This window comes from Chenopodium quinoa, unplaced genomic scaffold (genome assembly GCF_001683475.1).
Source record: "Chenopodium quinoa cultivar QQ74 unplaced genomic scaffold, ASM168347v1, whole genome shotgun sequence".
In the NCBI taxonomy this organism is placed as follows: domain Eukaryota; kingdom Viridiplantae; phylum Streptophyta; class Magnoliopsida; order Caryophyllales; family Amaranthaceae; genus Chenopodium; species Chenopodium quinoa.
The window spans coordinates 1,138,899-1,156,025 of NW_018743051.1; the positions used below are offsets into that span (position 1 = coordinate 1,138,899).

A 17,127-nucleotide genomic window follows, 5' to 3' on the forward strand; every position below is an offset into this window, starting at 1 on the left:
CCGTAAATAAATACTCCCTCCATTTTTTATTTTTTTAAATGGTTATTTAATGTAGCTATGCTATTTAATTCGTAAAAAAAAACTACGCTATCTGTCAGTGAGAATAAGATAAATTAAGAATTAATGTAAAAACCAACAAGAGTTGGCTCAGGTGGTAAACAACTTGATGTCGTTTAAGGGGGTTCTCGAGTTCGAACCTCACCGTATGTCGAATGTCTTGTCGGAAGACTCACCCAGTCACCCACCATCGCCAGGTGTGTGATTTGGGTCGGATCTGGATGTAGTTATTGATGGGAAACACTTGTTGGGAGACTCACCCACCATAAACTAGGTGGGCATCCTAAAAAAAAAAAAAGAAACAATGTAAAAAGGTGAATGTGTAAGAAAAAGGTAAATAAAGTAACACATAGTGTGGAGAAGTGTAGTTTTGTGGGGTAAACTGATAAACGGGGTAGGCCTATAAAAAGTAATGCATAGTCAGCAGAACAAAAAAGAACAAGTTTAAGTTTACTGTGTAGAACAAAGAAAATGGAGGAGTATTATTTTAGGGCTTTAGGCTATTATTAGCTTCTTTTTTTAATTTTTTTTATAGCTTTTATTTGTATTTTTTGTCATTAGGACATGTTGAAATATTAAATTAAAGTGGTCAATGTTTGTTAACTAAATAGGGTTAAAAAAGAATCCTTTTTATGTGGATTCCACTCCCTCCGATTCCAACCTTACCTAGACTGCAGTGCAACACTTGTTGGCTGAACTCTGTCCGGGATTAAAGTTGGTATGAAAAAACTTTGATTTTTAAAGATAGACATCTTACTGCCCCACCCAATCTGAGTCACTGTCCAAATATGTGCTACTTGTTGTCATCAATATTTAAGTTTTGCACTTGTCATTGACTCATATTAATGTTTTGCACTTCCTTCTCTCTACAAGAGTTCAAACTCTTCATATTGCATAGAATTTTACGTGATAAGCTGTGGTTGAGTCACTGACTATATTCTTAATAGAAAAGTAGATGTAGGCCATGTTAGCTGTGATGGGAGGTATTGGGATAATTGTGATCATTGTAGTGATTAGGTGCGAGAAGGAGATAATGGGCCCAAGAGAAAGGTAATAAATAATCAATAATTGGTAAAACCTTATTAAAAAAAAGAAAGTGTTCAACTATGTTGGGTTGGATGAAAATTGAAATTTTAAATTTCAAGGGAGTTTGTTTTTAATCAGGGAGGAAGAATTTCTCATGTATGCAACATTAATCTCCTACTAAATCTCCATCTGTCAATTCTTACCAAATGTCAAATAGGGATATGAAGAGTGTGATTTGTGGCTTTGTGCTTTAAAATGAGAGACTGAGAGTTCATTTAAGTGTCCTCTTATTGGATTTTGGGATATCATTTGTGACAGATGAATCCATCATTTTATCATCATCATCATCATGAATCCATACTGACCTAGGCTACTTGTTGGAGCTATTGTGTCTTGGATAAAAGTTGATGTGATCATATTGTTATGTGCTTGACCCATGTTTTATAGTGTTTCTTATGAAGTTGAATGGATAGAGAAAGGAAGTTGCCTCGTCATCAGAGCCTTAACCAAGTTTAAAATCTGCTCAGACGTGTATTTACTCATCACAACACTAGGCTTCCACTTGTCAGCAATATATGCCTTTTTTTTTCTTGCACACAAAATTATACTCTTGTAAATAGAGTCTAATCTTCATCTTTGAAAATGGTATTTACTTCTAATCTTCATCTTTGTAAATGGTATATACTTCACTCTGGAATCTGGATACTTTCCTAGAATATCATCTTTCTCTTTCCTTGCAAGATTTTACTTTGTTCTCAGAATTGGCTTGTTAGAAAATTATTAGATGGAAAAAGAATTAAGTCACTTGAATTCTATTTCTCCATGAAGAAGAGAATTAACGATGATGGAGTTGAAATTTTACTTCGTGCTTATTAACATGCTTAAAGACTGCCCTTTTGGGTAAGTGCTGATAAATGATGGTAATGGTAATGAATTTGTATATAAATTTGTAAGAGAAATCAATTTTTGTTCCGTGGTAATGATAGCTCACCCCATACTATCTATTTTTCTTCACAAATTTCCATTACCATCTATTACCATTTCGGGGGTGGTGTTGGTTGGTAATGGGCATTTATGAAGAAAATCACTGATTTAGGGATGAGATTGCATTGTTATGGACATTATGATATTGATTGACTTGCCAAATTACACTTAAATCCATTCCCATTGCCAGGAAGTATTCTCATTTCATCGTGACTCTGAGCTATTTCTGAATTTCTTTGCCTGAGTCCTGCCTTGGTTTGACTTGTACGATCAAGATAACTGATTGAGTCAGCAGTTAAAGTACAATTTTTGTGAAATTTGGATTATGCTAGCCCGAAAATGTTTGAAATTTGTTGTGTTGGATGCTGGGTCACTACACTAAGCAAGTAAGCAGCAATATCATTCAGATCAAATTATTATTCTTAATGTCATTGTGACTGCTTGTCTTTGTGTTGATGACACCGACCTCTAACTTCATAGATTATGCTTTGAAGTAGTTTTGATATTGCTTGTTTTCTTAAGAGACTTAATTTCCCTTTTGATGTTCTTTCTAACTTTAGATTCATATGAAGGTTTCGTGCTTTTATTAGTTTCAATGATGCCATGCACTCAATCTAAATTTCCTAAAAGTATGATAGCAATGTATTTTTGGCTTTATTTCTTCCAAATTTCTTGGCCTGAAATACATGAGATTTTGAGCTGCTTATGATAAGTGCAAACAGAGGAGTGTCAAAAGCATATCAAAGTAGCAGATATATTCCAGATTTTCAGGTGAGTGTTCTTTATCCTTCATCGTAGCATCAGCTTGCTTATCAACGTGGTTGTAATATTTGTTTCTTGGATTGGCATTTGTTTGCCTGTATGAGCAGTAGGTTTCTAGTGTTGAAGTAGTGACTCCGTTTGTTTGTTACTTTTTTTCCTTGCACTTTCTTATTTTCTTTTTGGCTTTGTTAACATGGCAATTGGGCGTACAGCAAATGTAGTATTCCCTCAATTTGTTATTTTGACCTGGTAGAGGTTATGCTGCCACAAAATATATGTAAGCAGTGTAATAGTTGCAGCTTGCAGGAATTGTAAATTTGACATTCAACCTTAACTAGATTTACTTTCATTTTTCCTGCATAATTAAAAGACCATCTGTTTGGTCTGATTCTGGTGACTAGCTGGATATGCTTAACTGTTTTCCTTTTTCATTATAAATTACTCCGAGATAGATCATCGTAGTCTTTTATGTAACATAAATCCTTATATCTGAGCTCCATCTGAATCTGTGTGTGAGTAAAGCCTGATTCCTCTAAAGAGACTTGATATGGTGATGTAAAAAGGAAAGACACTTTAGTTATATGATTGCTGTGAATATGGCAAACAGAAGTTTGTACTTTTGAGGCTAATAATGGGAGGTGGCGGTAATTATATTCTTTAAAATGCAGAAGGCCTCTAGGGGGGGGGGGGGATATTGGTTTTGTTAGCTTCAGTCACTCCTTCGTAGTTTCAGTTGCGCTGTGATGTATACCTCTATAATTTATTAAATGCTATTAGTTTCAATTACGTTGTGTACCTTGTAACTATCATTGTGAAATGTAATGCTTATGTAATTATCAGAATCTCTGGTTTCTACATCTTTTTTGCAGTTGTCTGAATATAACAAATTTCTTGTAGTCTGCATATGACTTTGAAATTTCTAATTTTATAGGGTAATAGTCAAAATGTTAATCTCATGTAGACATGTAGTCATGCGTTTATCATGCCATTGTTTGATCTTCTTTTGGTAGCTGATAGGAGTATTATGAGCTCGTATGCAGGTTCTCTGTTTAATTGAACTGGTCACTGCTTAATGCTGTACTGCTAATAGTTCTTAAACTTTTGCTGCTGTGAGATGATAAATACTTAAAGTTTTACATAAAAAGATATTTCATCTAGTATGCATAAATATGTTATTCATTATCGTTTCTCGTATGGAATACTACTGTTCATAGGAATTTTGTGCATTTAGGTAATAATGATGATCTGCCTTATGCGAGGAACTCAACATTTTAACTTACTATACTCACAATCTAATCTAGTAGTTTTTGTGTCAGAAGGTCCGATTAAATGCTTTTGTTCAGACAACTTAATTTTTGATTTTTTTTTTCCTTTTAGTTTTGTGTATTTTCATGAATCATGACTATTTAACCATTATTAATTAATTTCATGTTCGTCATAGTGTAAGTTCTACCTTTTTTTTTGGTCAACTGTATTGGTTTTACTATGGTCAAGTCAGACCATCTTTCCTAATTTTTTTTTTAAAATATAATATTTTAAGTAGAAATGTATGTTGAGGAGAATTATTAATGCATCTTCTTTTAGGGTCTTTTTAATGGTTGATGTACACACCTGTCAATATTAAGAATGTTTCTTTAATTACAGATTAGTTTTTAATGGCTTCGGTTTTGTTTGTTGGCTACCTGCAGTTAAAGTCTTTTGCTTGTTGAAGTGTTGTTTGCTCTGGGTAGGGTAAAATTTATATGCCTGTGAATAGTCTTACAGTGCTATCATGTTTGTTCATCTAGAAAAACTTTCCTTGTTAGTTTTCCTTACCATTTGTCATCTTGTTTATCTCTCAGTATCTGTTAGCCACAATTAAATGCTTGTTTTGGTAAACAACTCTGTGTAAGGTTATTTTTCCCTCTTGATTATGGTCAATGTGGATCTATTACTTCTATATATGTCTGGTAATTTATGATGTTTTGGTTGCTTCCCTAGGTTGCTATTTGAGCCAGAGGTGAAGAGCTGTAATTGCAGTTTTTGGTTTCCTGTTGATTACGTTTCCCTGCTTATCATCTTTTGATGGTTTCATTGATTGTTGATAAGCTGTAAAATTTGGTTTATATCCAGTGTGTACACTGTAATTTTTTGTTCAGAATTCTGGTGCCTGCTGTGCCTGTTAGTTGTCACTTTTGTTTTTTTGATTAGATTTGGCGGACTTGAATTAAAGTTTTGGTCCTTGTTTGATCTTGCTTTTGTGAGCTTTATGTGCCCAGGAGCTCTTGTGCTTCTGATCTCCATATCAGCATATTGTGTAAGTGAAGTTGTCTCTCATCCGTGATCAAGGTTAAGGCACTTTTTTTAAATAACTATTATTATATTATGTTATTTATTTTTACTGTAAATATCATCTTAATGGCCTTTTGGAGTTTTGAACTTGCAAATTATAATATCTTTCTTAATCATTGTAGGTCCTGGCACATGCTTGATGCTTACTGTAGCATATCTTTTGTTTTCATCTAATAATGCTGCAGGCCACCATAGCCTTCCGGCTCTCATGACCAGTCCCAAGCTGGAGTTCTAGTGGTCATGTGACTCAAAACTTGTAGGGTATGCCAAGAGAACCTGTTTGTCAACATCAAGGTTAGCCTGTTGGGCAGTTTTTGTTTCCCTTTAATTGGTGCCCACACGGCCACACCTAGGTTTTCTGTCACTGACAAAGAATCTTCTCTATATAATTGTAGGATACCACAAAAGCTGGATGTGTCTGGGCTCCACAAGTGCATCAATCTGCTTATATGAAGGTGATATTGTGACCAGATGTCAATCTTAACTCACTGATCCATGTCATGTGAGTTTCATTTCCATGGGTACACTAGTATTTGCTGATTGGTTTTTTTTTTTTTTTTTTTTATTATTTTTTTTTTTCCCTTTTTTTTAGTAAAATTGAACAATGATAACAGTAATTCAGAATGGTGAATAAGATTTGTAAAGGAATTAACATATTACATTTTGGCCGAGTCATATGGGATATGTCAACTAGGAAATAGAATTGTCAAGCTTTTAAGAGTCTTTGTAGTGGTACTGTGTACTGTCTATTAGTGGTATCTCTGCTAGCCCTTCCATTCTGTTTGCAAAAAAGACCCAAGATCATTACCGAAAAATCCCAACATTGCTATGACACTCGAAATAGCTCTCTTCTTTCGCTTTTTTTTTTTTTTTTTTTTTTTTTTTTTAAAACCAGTTCTGATCTAGGGGATGGGGGTTTGTCACATCTCTCTCTCTCCTTTTTATTTGACACATCACCCTTATGGATGATTTTTTTTTTTTTTTTTTTTTTGTGGCGGGGTGGGGGGGGGGGGGGGGGTGGGGTGGGGTTTGGGGGTGGGAGGGGGAGGACGGAGTGTTCTTTTGGAAACCCTTTGGAGATACCTTTAAAACTCGTGTCATTGGTTAAGAGCTTATTCTCTGTCCATTGGAGAATCCTTCCAAACTTTTTTTTTTTAAAAACAATATCAGATCTCATGACTTCCTTGGCCTCTTATATTCCCCTCGACTCTTAGGCTGTACAGGACTACAAGTAAAAATCTATTGAGGTGTTCCTTTGGAGCTAATTCAGTTAGTGCAGTGCAATGTATTGTGTATTGTGGACGATCTAGGACTAGTTTGACTGGGCTTTTAAGGTTGGCCCCCTAAATGCGTTGTTTATCTTCACTGTAACCCCCAATCAAGCTGGAAAAGAATTTTCACTGTTTGTTTTGAATTCATTTTAGTTTTTACGAAATTTGTCCTTAGCTTCATAAAAGGTCCCTCAGTGTGTTATTTCGGGGCAGGATATGGTCTAGTGGTCAACCACCATGAATGTTTGGACATGAGAGGCTTTTTGGCTAAATGCATCAGCTAATCAGCTGTGGAAGTACTACTGCATGTGGAAGGGGCCAAAATGTGGATTTTAAATGGAAATCATTGCCAAAAGTGAAGTATCGCCTGTGCGTTGATTGAAGCCGTGCAATCAGTTAAGACTTGCATCAAGAATTTATTCCTGAAATTGCCTACACTTTTTTTTAGCACACATGACCAATTATTTCGTATATACATTTAATTTTCTGTTTCTTATCAAAATTTGTTAATATGCTTTGCGAATGTGAAAAGAGTGCCATTACACCTCATATTTTCTAGGGGATAAGTGTACAAGGTTTTGGTGTACGTGCGAAATTACTAGACCATAACAGAAAAGCATTAATAGATGCAGCTTAGGAGGGGTCACCATCATTTGGGAGAAAAGAACAGGTGAGGAAATGAGAGCAACTCATAGAATGTTGAGCTGTGCTGAGGCGGTCATTCGATGTCCCTATTATAGGAAGGAATTTAAGAACTGTTGTCTAATCTCGGGCTGCATCAATGCATGTCAATATCGGATTATTAATGGAAATGCTCACTTTGCTCTAAATTGGGTGTTATTGTATGACAATGAAAGTGTAAGGTGGCCAAATTGAACCTGAAATTTCATGCACCTAAGCTTAGTAATGAATTGGAGTCTCCCTTAGTCGAAGGCAGGACAAAATGGAGTAGTAGTTATGTTGTTGCATCAGGGTTCCACCTCTTTTATTTGTGGTTGGAGGCGTAAATGTGCTAGATTTTCTTCTATAATTTTGTTTATAAGTTACCAATAATTATCACTACTTGTTAAAATGGTGATGGAATGCGTGCCCAACAACGATGTGATATGTTCCCAAATTGTATATATAGTGTTTTGGCAGTAAATTAACAATCTATCACATATGCTATCTTTACTTCACAGTTGGATTTTATTTATTTTTTAACGGACTTAAATTATTTTTATCGATTTGCTCTTAGTGTTTTTTTATTGATAAGAATGAACTTACTTCAAAATAATTTGTTTATAATAAATATTATTGTTTTCAAGGTGAAGGGAACCGAGCCAAAGCGTTTAGGGAATTCTCGAATTATTTAATTTTTCTGTTTTGAGATAAGGTGATAAGTGAACAAGTGATCCCAATCCTCAACCAATGGAGAATATCATTTGTGGCCAAAGTGGGGGTGCTGACTATGGAGATTTTATTGAACAAATGTGGGCTTGTTAGTTGTGACGTATCAGTGATAATGTAGCTATTTTTGGTAAGTCCTGATATATACGGAGTATAAGATTCTTGATATGGCAATTTTAATATTTATGCTTGCTTGATGTTTAGGTTTAGTTTAGTTTGGAATTTGTTTATGTGTGCTCAATGTCAGTGTTTTATCATCCTAATGGTTGATGCACTTTTACTCCCAAGTTTTATGTCATAATCAATTATAGTCAAAATAAAAACATTATTTACATATGAATTTTAAACCTCTATATATATACATCTATTGTTCAATGTCAATAATAATCGTGCTCAAATTAATGTTTTTTCTTTAACCCCTAGACATTAAGAAACAAAGTATATAGGTACGTATATTATGCATACTAAGTATGTTCTTTCAAGTTCGTATGCATTAGGGTTATGTATGTGTCGAATCCATCTGGTCGTAGAATAAAATTTCAAAGATGGAAAACAACTTACGCATCAGTGCAAGCCGAAAAAGATGGAGGAATGAGTTCACAGGAGATTGTGGGAAAAGTTTGTGATTTCAGATTTCAGTTGTCCATTTTGCATTCCAGTGCCAGGTCGTTGGGTCAGCCAATTCGCCGTCACAATGCTATTTTTCATCCATAGTTTAGGAAGAAAGGTTCTTCAGTGGATTGCCCTAAATCAGTTGCTGGTTGCCAGATGGTTCGTGTAGGTGTAAAGCGTGATCGCGGGCCTAGTGTGGACTTTAAGTACTCCAACTTGACTCGAATAAAGTTTGCTCGCAAGGGTCTCTTTGTTGCTTTTGTGTAGTGTAGTTGGTTATTTTCGTTTTTGTTTGTATTTCTTTAATAGTACTCTTTGTCAAAAAAAAAAAAAAGAGTATCGTATTTGGGGTCAAAGTATTTATTAAAACATAATCGTAAGTAGTGTTATGGTATAGATGTCGTACAAGGTTGGGTATATGGGTTTTGGAGTAGGAGAGATTTTTGAAAAAAAAGGGACCACCCAAGAAAAGAGTATGGACCATGGTCTCAAGTATCTGAATATGATGTGAAACAAAGGATGTGGATATGATTTGGACTATAGTATCCCAAACCAAACTTAATCCAGATATTCGTGTCCACAGTCTCACATGGGCTCATCTACTTTCTTTTTGTTTCATCATGCAAGCTTTATTTGGGGTGTACATTCCTCAATTATCTCAATACCTTGAATAAGAAATTTTGGTCAATGAAGAGGTCTTCATTTTTCACACCATAAATGTATCTTTGACCTATAGTTAGTTGCATTTTCTTTTGAAAAATACACACACACATATATATATATATATATATATATATATATATATATATATATATATATATATATATATATATATATATATATATAAATTTGACCTATGGTTAGTTGCATTTTACATAAGGTTGTTGTCGTCAGTTTTGTTTTACTCTACTCTACTTAGTATAAATAAGTTGCTTTGCTCTGCTAACACCTGCTTTACTTTGCTTAGAAGCTCAAAAGAACAATCTCTAGCTAGAAAATCACTTTGCCTCTAAGTATATAAAAAATTATCTTTTAGAAAATGAAGTGATTAACGATTTCTATCTAAGTATTGGTCATGTATTGAAGTCATCAAGTGTGAAAATCGCATAGTTATTAAGTATTGATCAAAATCGCATAGTTATTAAGTATTGATCAAAATTGCTATTAAAGGAAATTTGAGGTTCTTTTACTTTGAGGTTTGAGAAATTGAAAGATTCGATGATTTCTAATACCCAAGTATAATAAAATGACGATTTTGAAAATGTAGCTTTGTAATATATTTCTATAAGGGAATGAAAACCTCTAAGGCGGTGTTGGTATGAATATTCAAAATAAAGTGGAAAGAAAACAAATATGAGGGAGGAAAGGAATCATTAAACTCTACATTTTCATTTGTTTGATTTAATCATAGAAATGAATTACTTAAACCTAACTTCTTTTATTTTGGTTGTGGAGGGAAAGAGTAACTGTTACGTAAGGTTTAAGTAACATATAGGTGAAAACCATTACCCTTAAGTAATGATAATTGTTATCCGATCCAAACCTTCTGACCAAACACTTGATAACGATAACGATTTAATTCAACATGTTTCCAATCGAAAGACACTCTTACCAAACATGCTCTAATATCTAAATGACTTCTTCAACAATGTGTATGCATGAGTGTATGCATGGATTAATAGAGTTGTGTTTCTATATACTCACAAACGCCTCCACGATATCTTTTATCGAGAAGCTAATAAGGCTGCTTAAATGTCTTCCAACTTAAGTTAAATACCATTATAAAATTTGTCACCATCTTCTTAATATGTAATGATTTTGTCACTTAATTTGTCTTATTTATCTAATTTCGGTATATAGTTGGTTGAACTATATTACGTCACTTTGTGTGCTAAGACGTCTTGGCTTTAAACTAGATGTGTCACGATGTGTCCAAATTCTTCATTGCAATTGTTAATTAATTACTAGTTAATGTGGTGATTGTTGGATGCTAATGCATTTTGGTTATCAATAGAGGGGGACTTTCCACCGGGGTCATTCGGGATGGCCAATTGACCAGATTGGTAAATAAAAAAGACCTCTAGCGACAATTTGGTAAAAAAACTTACTCCGGCGACAGTTTGGTAAAAAAAGCTAACAATATGCGACAATTTGGTAAAAATAATAAACTCTGGCGACATTTAGACCAAAAAATCTATTTTTTTCAGACAAACTCTTTAAAAATCCTATTTTATTTTGTTTTTGTGTTCTTAAATTTATTTTTTCCATTTAAAATTTTGAATTTACATGTCATTCCTTTTTATTTCCAACCCCTTTTTAAAAAAATTTCGTTAATAAGGGGTATGAAACTTGAGTGAAAATTGATACTTAACGTTTTTTTTTCTTCAAATTGTTATTTCCGTAAAAAAGGGTTGGTAAAATAACAAGAAAAACGAACTATATTAAGCATTCGCGAGTAATTTATCGGAATTTTTTTGTATTTTTTGGGTTAATTGTCGCCTGAGATTATTTTATTTACCAAATTGTCGCTTAAGGTTAGTTTTTTTACCAAATTGTCGCCGGAGTAAGTTTTTTTACCAAATTGTCGCTAAGGGTCTTTTTTATTTACCAATCTGGTCAATTGTCTGCCCCCATAAATTATTGAAATTAATTTGTTGATAAACTAAAATAACCTATATTTACTTAGAAAATATTGGGATGTAGTGATTAATATTAAGAAGAGATTTTAAATTTTGACCCCTCTAATAATGTTTTTGGCCAAGATCCGCCAAAAGTTATTGACGAGATGATGTTTGGTGTGATGCTAAGTATTGTCTTTGTTGAGGGACATACATCTATAAGATACTAATTTAATTAGGTTAGGTTGCATTTATGCACGAAGTTTGCTATTTTTGAAAACTAGATATTTGTAAATATTTACTCCAATAATTTTCTTTCAAATATGATACTCTGTACTGAATCATACTGTAAAAATTATAGGTTTGATCAAATTATATCAGAGCAATAAGATCAGATAATTGTATCCTTGTACATTATACAAAGCCTAGTTAATTTACAAGTAATTTTACCCTAGGGAATGTCCGTGTAGTTTTTATTTTAAAGAAAAGGATTTATACAAAACTAAGGAGTAAGGATTACATAGAACATGTTAAGTAGAAATATTAGGCTTTACTCAAGAATTTAAAAACCCACTTATAATTTATATTTAATGCCATTTATGACCAAAGGTGTATAGATATCATAATCATTATCTAAAAGGTGACTTCTTACAGCAATAGGTTAATGTGAGACAAAAATGTCCAAAACTTATTTTTTGAAAGTTGATGTCCACTAATTTTATTTAGTCTTTGTTTCCATAAGTTGTGCCCATTTTTTTTTTTTTTTAAATTGATGAGGAAGGGAGATCAATCATTCATTAAGATTTAAACTCTTGTTTAATCTTTGAGACATTGGGAGTTAAGATTATTTCCTTAAATTAAAGGTGTTTTACAACCCACACTTTCAATCCATCATAACTGGAGCTGAATGTCAACAATTTATGGTTGACTATGCTCCTTATTGCTTAACATAAATTTTAGTTTAGATAAGCTAATATAAATATTAGGGTTTTTATTCAAAAAAAAAAGTTAAGGTTTTTTTTTTTTCCCCTTTCTTTTTGGATTTAAAATAAGTTGAGTAAATACTAAGGGTACTTTAATGTAAAGATAGATAACATCCAATAAATTACTACTCCATGGTAAATTTTAGCATTTAATATGACATTTTATTGGTAGAGTGTTCAAAGGAAATATTTAAATCTTTTTGCATTGTTCCTTTTATATATCTTTGTAGAGCAAATGAGAGTAGTTATGTACCATATCACTTTATGTAAACTTTCTTCGTTTATGAAAGATCAACTCACTAATCATTTAACCACATAGTTCCCATTCTATTAATCTCAATTCAATTTATTATTTCACCTCAAATTAATCTAAAATAAGAAGAGAGTCGAACTTTCAGAAACAAAGGAGTATTTAAAAAATTGGCTAGAGAACGGGCGGGTTGAGCCGTTGGAGTGAGCAAGTAAACAAAACCATAAATGACACACACTTGCTTTGCTTAGCAAAAAGTACAACAGAAATTGAATGTAGGCAACTGTCTCCAACATTAAAATTGCTATATTTTTACATTCAATTACCACACCTAAATCCCACATCTATCTATATTTTACATTCACTCTCTTTTCCCCCCTTTATTTTCTCTCTCTTCCTCCCTTCAAATATTTCTCTCACCATTATTAAATGAAACCCAAGCAATCTTACCACACTTCCATACCAAAATTCAATCTAACTCATTAATATTATTTCCTTTCCTTCACCATCCACTCCAACTGTTCGACGAAATTCCTCAAAGAAAAATAAATCTTCCATTAATAATGGGCAAGAAGAAAATGAAGCTTCCATTTCTCTTTCAATCTAAAAGCTTAGACCCAAAAACATTTTCTTCTTCACTTTCAAATTCATCATCTTCCCAACCTTGGCCTTTTCCTTCTTGTGGAAACATAAAGACTCTTTCTTTTCGAGCCAAAGATAATGATGATGATGCTTTTAGAACCTTCAACTCTGCTTTTCTTGAATCTGAAATGACCCCTCCTGAATCTTGTTTCACCATTTCTTCCTCTTCTAGAAGCTTCTCGACTATGTCGGAAGATTCCGGAGACCCCCTTGAGTCCGTCATTCGTGGGTTGAGGTCCGATAGGCTCTTCTTCGAGCCTGAGCGGAGTAGCTCATTGCTACTCCACTTACAAGACGAACGAAGTCAAGAACTTGAACCACAACAACTAGACCAACAACCCATTATAAATCCGGTCTCATCGGAAGATTCGGAATTAGTAGTAGATTACAAAGAGAGTGAGGTATTATCAATGGACTCAAATAGTCCATATGAAGATTTTAGAAGGTCAATGGAAGAAATGGTGGAAGCTCATGGTGTTAAAGATTGGCAAGGGTTAGAACAACTTTTGGGGTGTTACTTAAAGATTAATGGCAAAAATAATCATGGGTATATTGTTGGTGCTTTTATTGATTTATTGGTTAATCTTTCTTTTGCTTCTTTTGAATCATCTTCAACTTCAACACCAACAACAAGATCAACAACAACAACAACAACTACAACAACAACAACATCATCCTCTTATTCTAACTACTCTTCTCCTTCTTCACCTCTATCTTTGCCTTCTTCCTCGCTCACCACCCCTTGTCTTTCTTCAATACTCGATCATGGCGACGTTGATGAGCAAGATGAGGATGATGATCATGTATGATTGATGAGTAAATCTACATATTAGTTTAGTGAATTTTGAGGGTGGGTTAGTTAGTATTAATTGATCTTAATAGATCTTCCTTATGGTTTATTATTAATTAAGTAGTATTAATATTAGTATTAGTAATATTTTTAGGGTCAATGCTAACTTGATTATTATGCACATTGAAAAAGATTGAAGTTAAAAAATTTTCAATCTATTATTGAATGTTATTATTGTATGTACAATCTATCTATATATCTCGAGTTTGGTTAGACTAGGTTTATATTTTCCTCTGAAATTGGCCTCATGAAAGTCTGTGATGAGTACTTGTAAAGGAAACTGCACATGTCATATCACATGAATTGGAGAAATCAGAAAAATGAGGGGTTCAAATTAAAAATTTTGGTTAATACTTGTATAATGTTAGATTTGTTATTTGTTTTTTGTTAAGTTAGATTGTTCTGTTTTTTTGCTAATTTAGGAATTGCCCTTTGTCTTGGGTAATGGCCATTCAATTATACGTAGTATATAAAATTTACAAGTGCTATTTATTACCATTGTCATGAATTAGGTGATCTTAAATATTTTGTTTCATAAAAGAACATCTGAACTAGAAAATTTTGGCACTATATGTATAAACTAGTATGAAACCATGAAAGCGTAGCAATCTAAGAGGTTTCATGGAATCATGGAGGTTGTGTTATGTCATGATGTGGTCTAGTCAATTCATCTCATAAACAATGTCGTCCAATCAAATTAAATAGCAAAATATAAATATATTTGTATATATAATAAGATTTTATTGAGAATGATCATCAACCTATATTGTTGACCATCCTCGTGAAAGAAAGATGTGTGAGGGTTTTCTCTATATCTCTTTCATTATGGTTGTTAACCTGGCCCGTGGGTTAACCAACGTCTTCAACAATATTTCACAAAAAATGCGTACTTATTATCTGAATAATTGTCACGGTCTTATTGATTAAATTGATCTGTACAAGTGTACATGAAATGTTAAAATGTCATAACCGTATGAGTAAATGTTAACGATTTTTTGTTATCTTAGTTTAATTAAATCTGGAACTTTTTCGTGTTGTTTTCAGCATGAAAACCGATTAGAACATACGAAATTGGAGATACAATTTTTTTAGATTTATTTTCAATCTTGTTGGTGTTAAATAACTTGAAGTTTTGCTAACCTTGTTAAAATAGCAATTTGTAGGAACATTTTAAGGATTTGAGGGTTTGAGATTAGGAAAGGTAGCATGCTTGGTGAAATTTTTTCTGTGGAGGCGGATGCACCATGCTTGGTGCATCCAGTGTTCTTTAAAAAAAGGCGGAAAGAACATTTAGCTATTCAGTAAAGAACATATAGTTGTTTTGTAAAGAATATATAACTATTTTATAAAGAACATCCAGTTTTATATGTTTTTTTGTAAATCTAAAGAACATTTGTAATATTAGTAAAGAACATGATAAAATTAAAGAACATTATTCATATAGTAAATGTACATTTCGTATAAATGATCATGTATGTATATGAAAATGTACATTTTATAGTATTATAATGTACATTGTATTATATTCTAATGAACATATATGTTATAATGTTGGTTACATGTTTTATGTACATTGTATTATTTGCATCATATAAGTATATGAAAAAAGAACATTTTACTGTATTTTAATGTACATTATATTATTTGGATCTACAAATTTTTCTAAATTTGTCTATTTGCTTGCTTTCTTCTTCCAAAATATATTAATCGGTTGATCTTTTTCAAGAATTTCATTTTATTTCTCATTGCAACAACAAAATTATATCAATTAATTTTCAATAAAATCAAATATCACAATTTTCAATCAAATTTATAAAAAACAAACACTCAAACTCAAAATAAACAAGTATGAATGTCAAATAAACAAGTATAAATGTCGAATTTGGTCTTACCTTTCGTTTTTATTTGTCATCTTGAACAATTTTGGGCTCAAAATTTCGAATTTCTTGAAATTTTGTTTGAGGTTTGAGGAATTTAAATGGGTTTGAAGTTTTCTTTGGAGAGAGAAAGTGAACTTTTGGTAAAAAAAAATTGAAATGATTTGTAATTAATGTATGGTAAAAAAAATTATTTATAGTACTATTTATCTATTTCATTATACAAAATTTCTTTTAAAAAAATATATATACAAAATTGTTGCATAAAAAACTGATGTACATTACAAATAAACACTATGTTCTTTTATGTATATGTCCATGTACATTATAAATGACTACTATGTTCTTTTATATGACCATGTTCATTAATATATATCTGAATGTTCATTCCGCCTTTTTGTATTTTGGAGCGGATGCACCATGTGGATCGTGCATGCGCATCCACGAACCAACTATTACTTGCTTGGAGCCTCACGTATCAAACCCCGAAATATAAAAGGCACACACTTTCACTATAAAAATGCCTAGGAGTTTGCCGTTGACATAATCCGCAAACTAGGCGGAACGTAGCTTTATAGCAAAGTTGCCACTTTTTAGTTCAAAGAAAGTAAACGATGTATCACGTAAATTAAACACTCGATAATGTAAACTATAACATCATTCGCTTATCAAATGCGCAATAATATAAATGGAATTTGAATCTATCTCAATAAGAGTACGACATATAATTTAATCAACTTAGTTAGTTGACATACAGACGTTAAATATTATATTTAATGATTACCATTTCCAAGAAATTATAACGCAACTTTTACGTAAAACTAAACAACCACTAAGATTTGTCATTTGTTTAAACAACTTTTAGAAGATCTGACATAGACTTAATTAATTCTAAGAAATTGATGTGTATTTGTCACTAATAAAGACAACCCATATACCCATTAAATGACAAACATCTACAAATCACAAATGCACTAACTACACTTAAAAATAACACACACTTCTATAATAATGGATAATTAGATAATGTATATACTCAAATTATTTATACTTTGAGATAAAAATAAGCAAATATTTGATGAACATTAAATTAATAATTAGAGGTTTCTTCAACGGCATTCTGCCATATATTAATGAGCATATTTAATTCCAAGTTCCAAACTGTGAAGGGTTTTTCACATTATTGTTGCGCCCACATGATGGGTTTCATGCACCCTCAATCACAACCGTCAATTTCTACTTATTAGATATGATGGTGATATTTATAATTGATCTTGACCGTCTAGTTTAAATTTGGATGGTCATTGTCTAGTGATAGCTACTATTCTTCATTTATTTTTCAGAGATTTGGCTTGCCCTTTGCACTTATATCCTTGCACCTGCAAAATAAAATTAATAAAAATACAAATAAGGATGAGTTAAAATTATGAAGCGACGACGGATCTACTTAAAAAGTTGTATGAGACAATGATTTG

At 32.5% G+C, this 17,127-nt stretch overlaps 1 protein-coding gene and 1 long non-coding RNA gene across 3 annotated transcripts; both read left to right on the plus strand.

Annotated features, from left to right (window-relative positions):
* The first annotated feature begins 18 nt into the window (after nucleotides 1-18).
* Nucleotides 19-8,237, plus strand: LOC110731016. 2 transcript variants are annotated; one of them, XR_002513223.1, is made up of 4 exons: nucleotides 19-5,454; nucleotides 5,556-5,662; nucleotides 6,645-6,826; nucleotides 7,739-8,237. It is a non-coding gene; the product is annotated as an uncharacterized LOC110731016 (long non-coding RNA). The 2 variants fall into 2 exon arrangements; XR_002513222.1 differs by lacking the exon at nucleotides 7,739-8,237 and having other exon boundaries at nucleotides 6,645-7,538.
* Nucleotides 8,238-12,488: 4,251 nt separating this feature from the next.
* LOC110731017 (transcription repressor OFP13-like) lies at nucleotides 12,489-14,337 on the plus strand. Its single transcript, XM_021910871.1, has one exon. It carries the CDS (start codon nucleotides 12,847-12,849, stop codon nucleotides 13,732-13,734), a length of 888 nt encoding a protein of 295 aa, XP_021766563.1. The 5' UTR covers nucleotides 12,489-12,846; the 3' UTR covers nucleotides 13,735-14,337.
* Nucleotides 14,338-17,127: the final 2,790 nt, after the last annotated feature.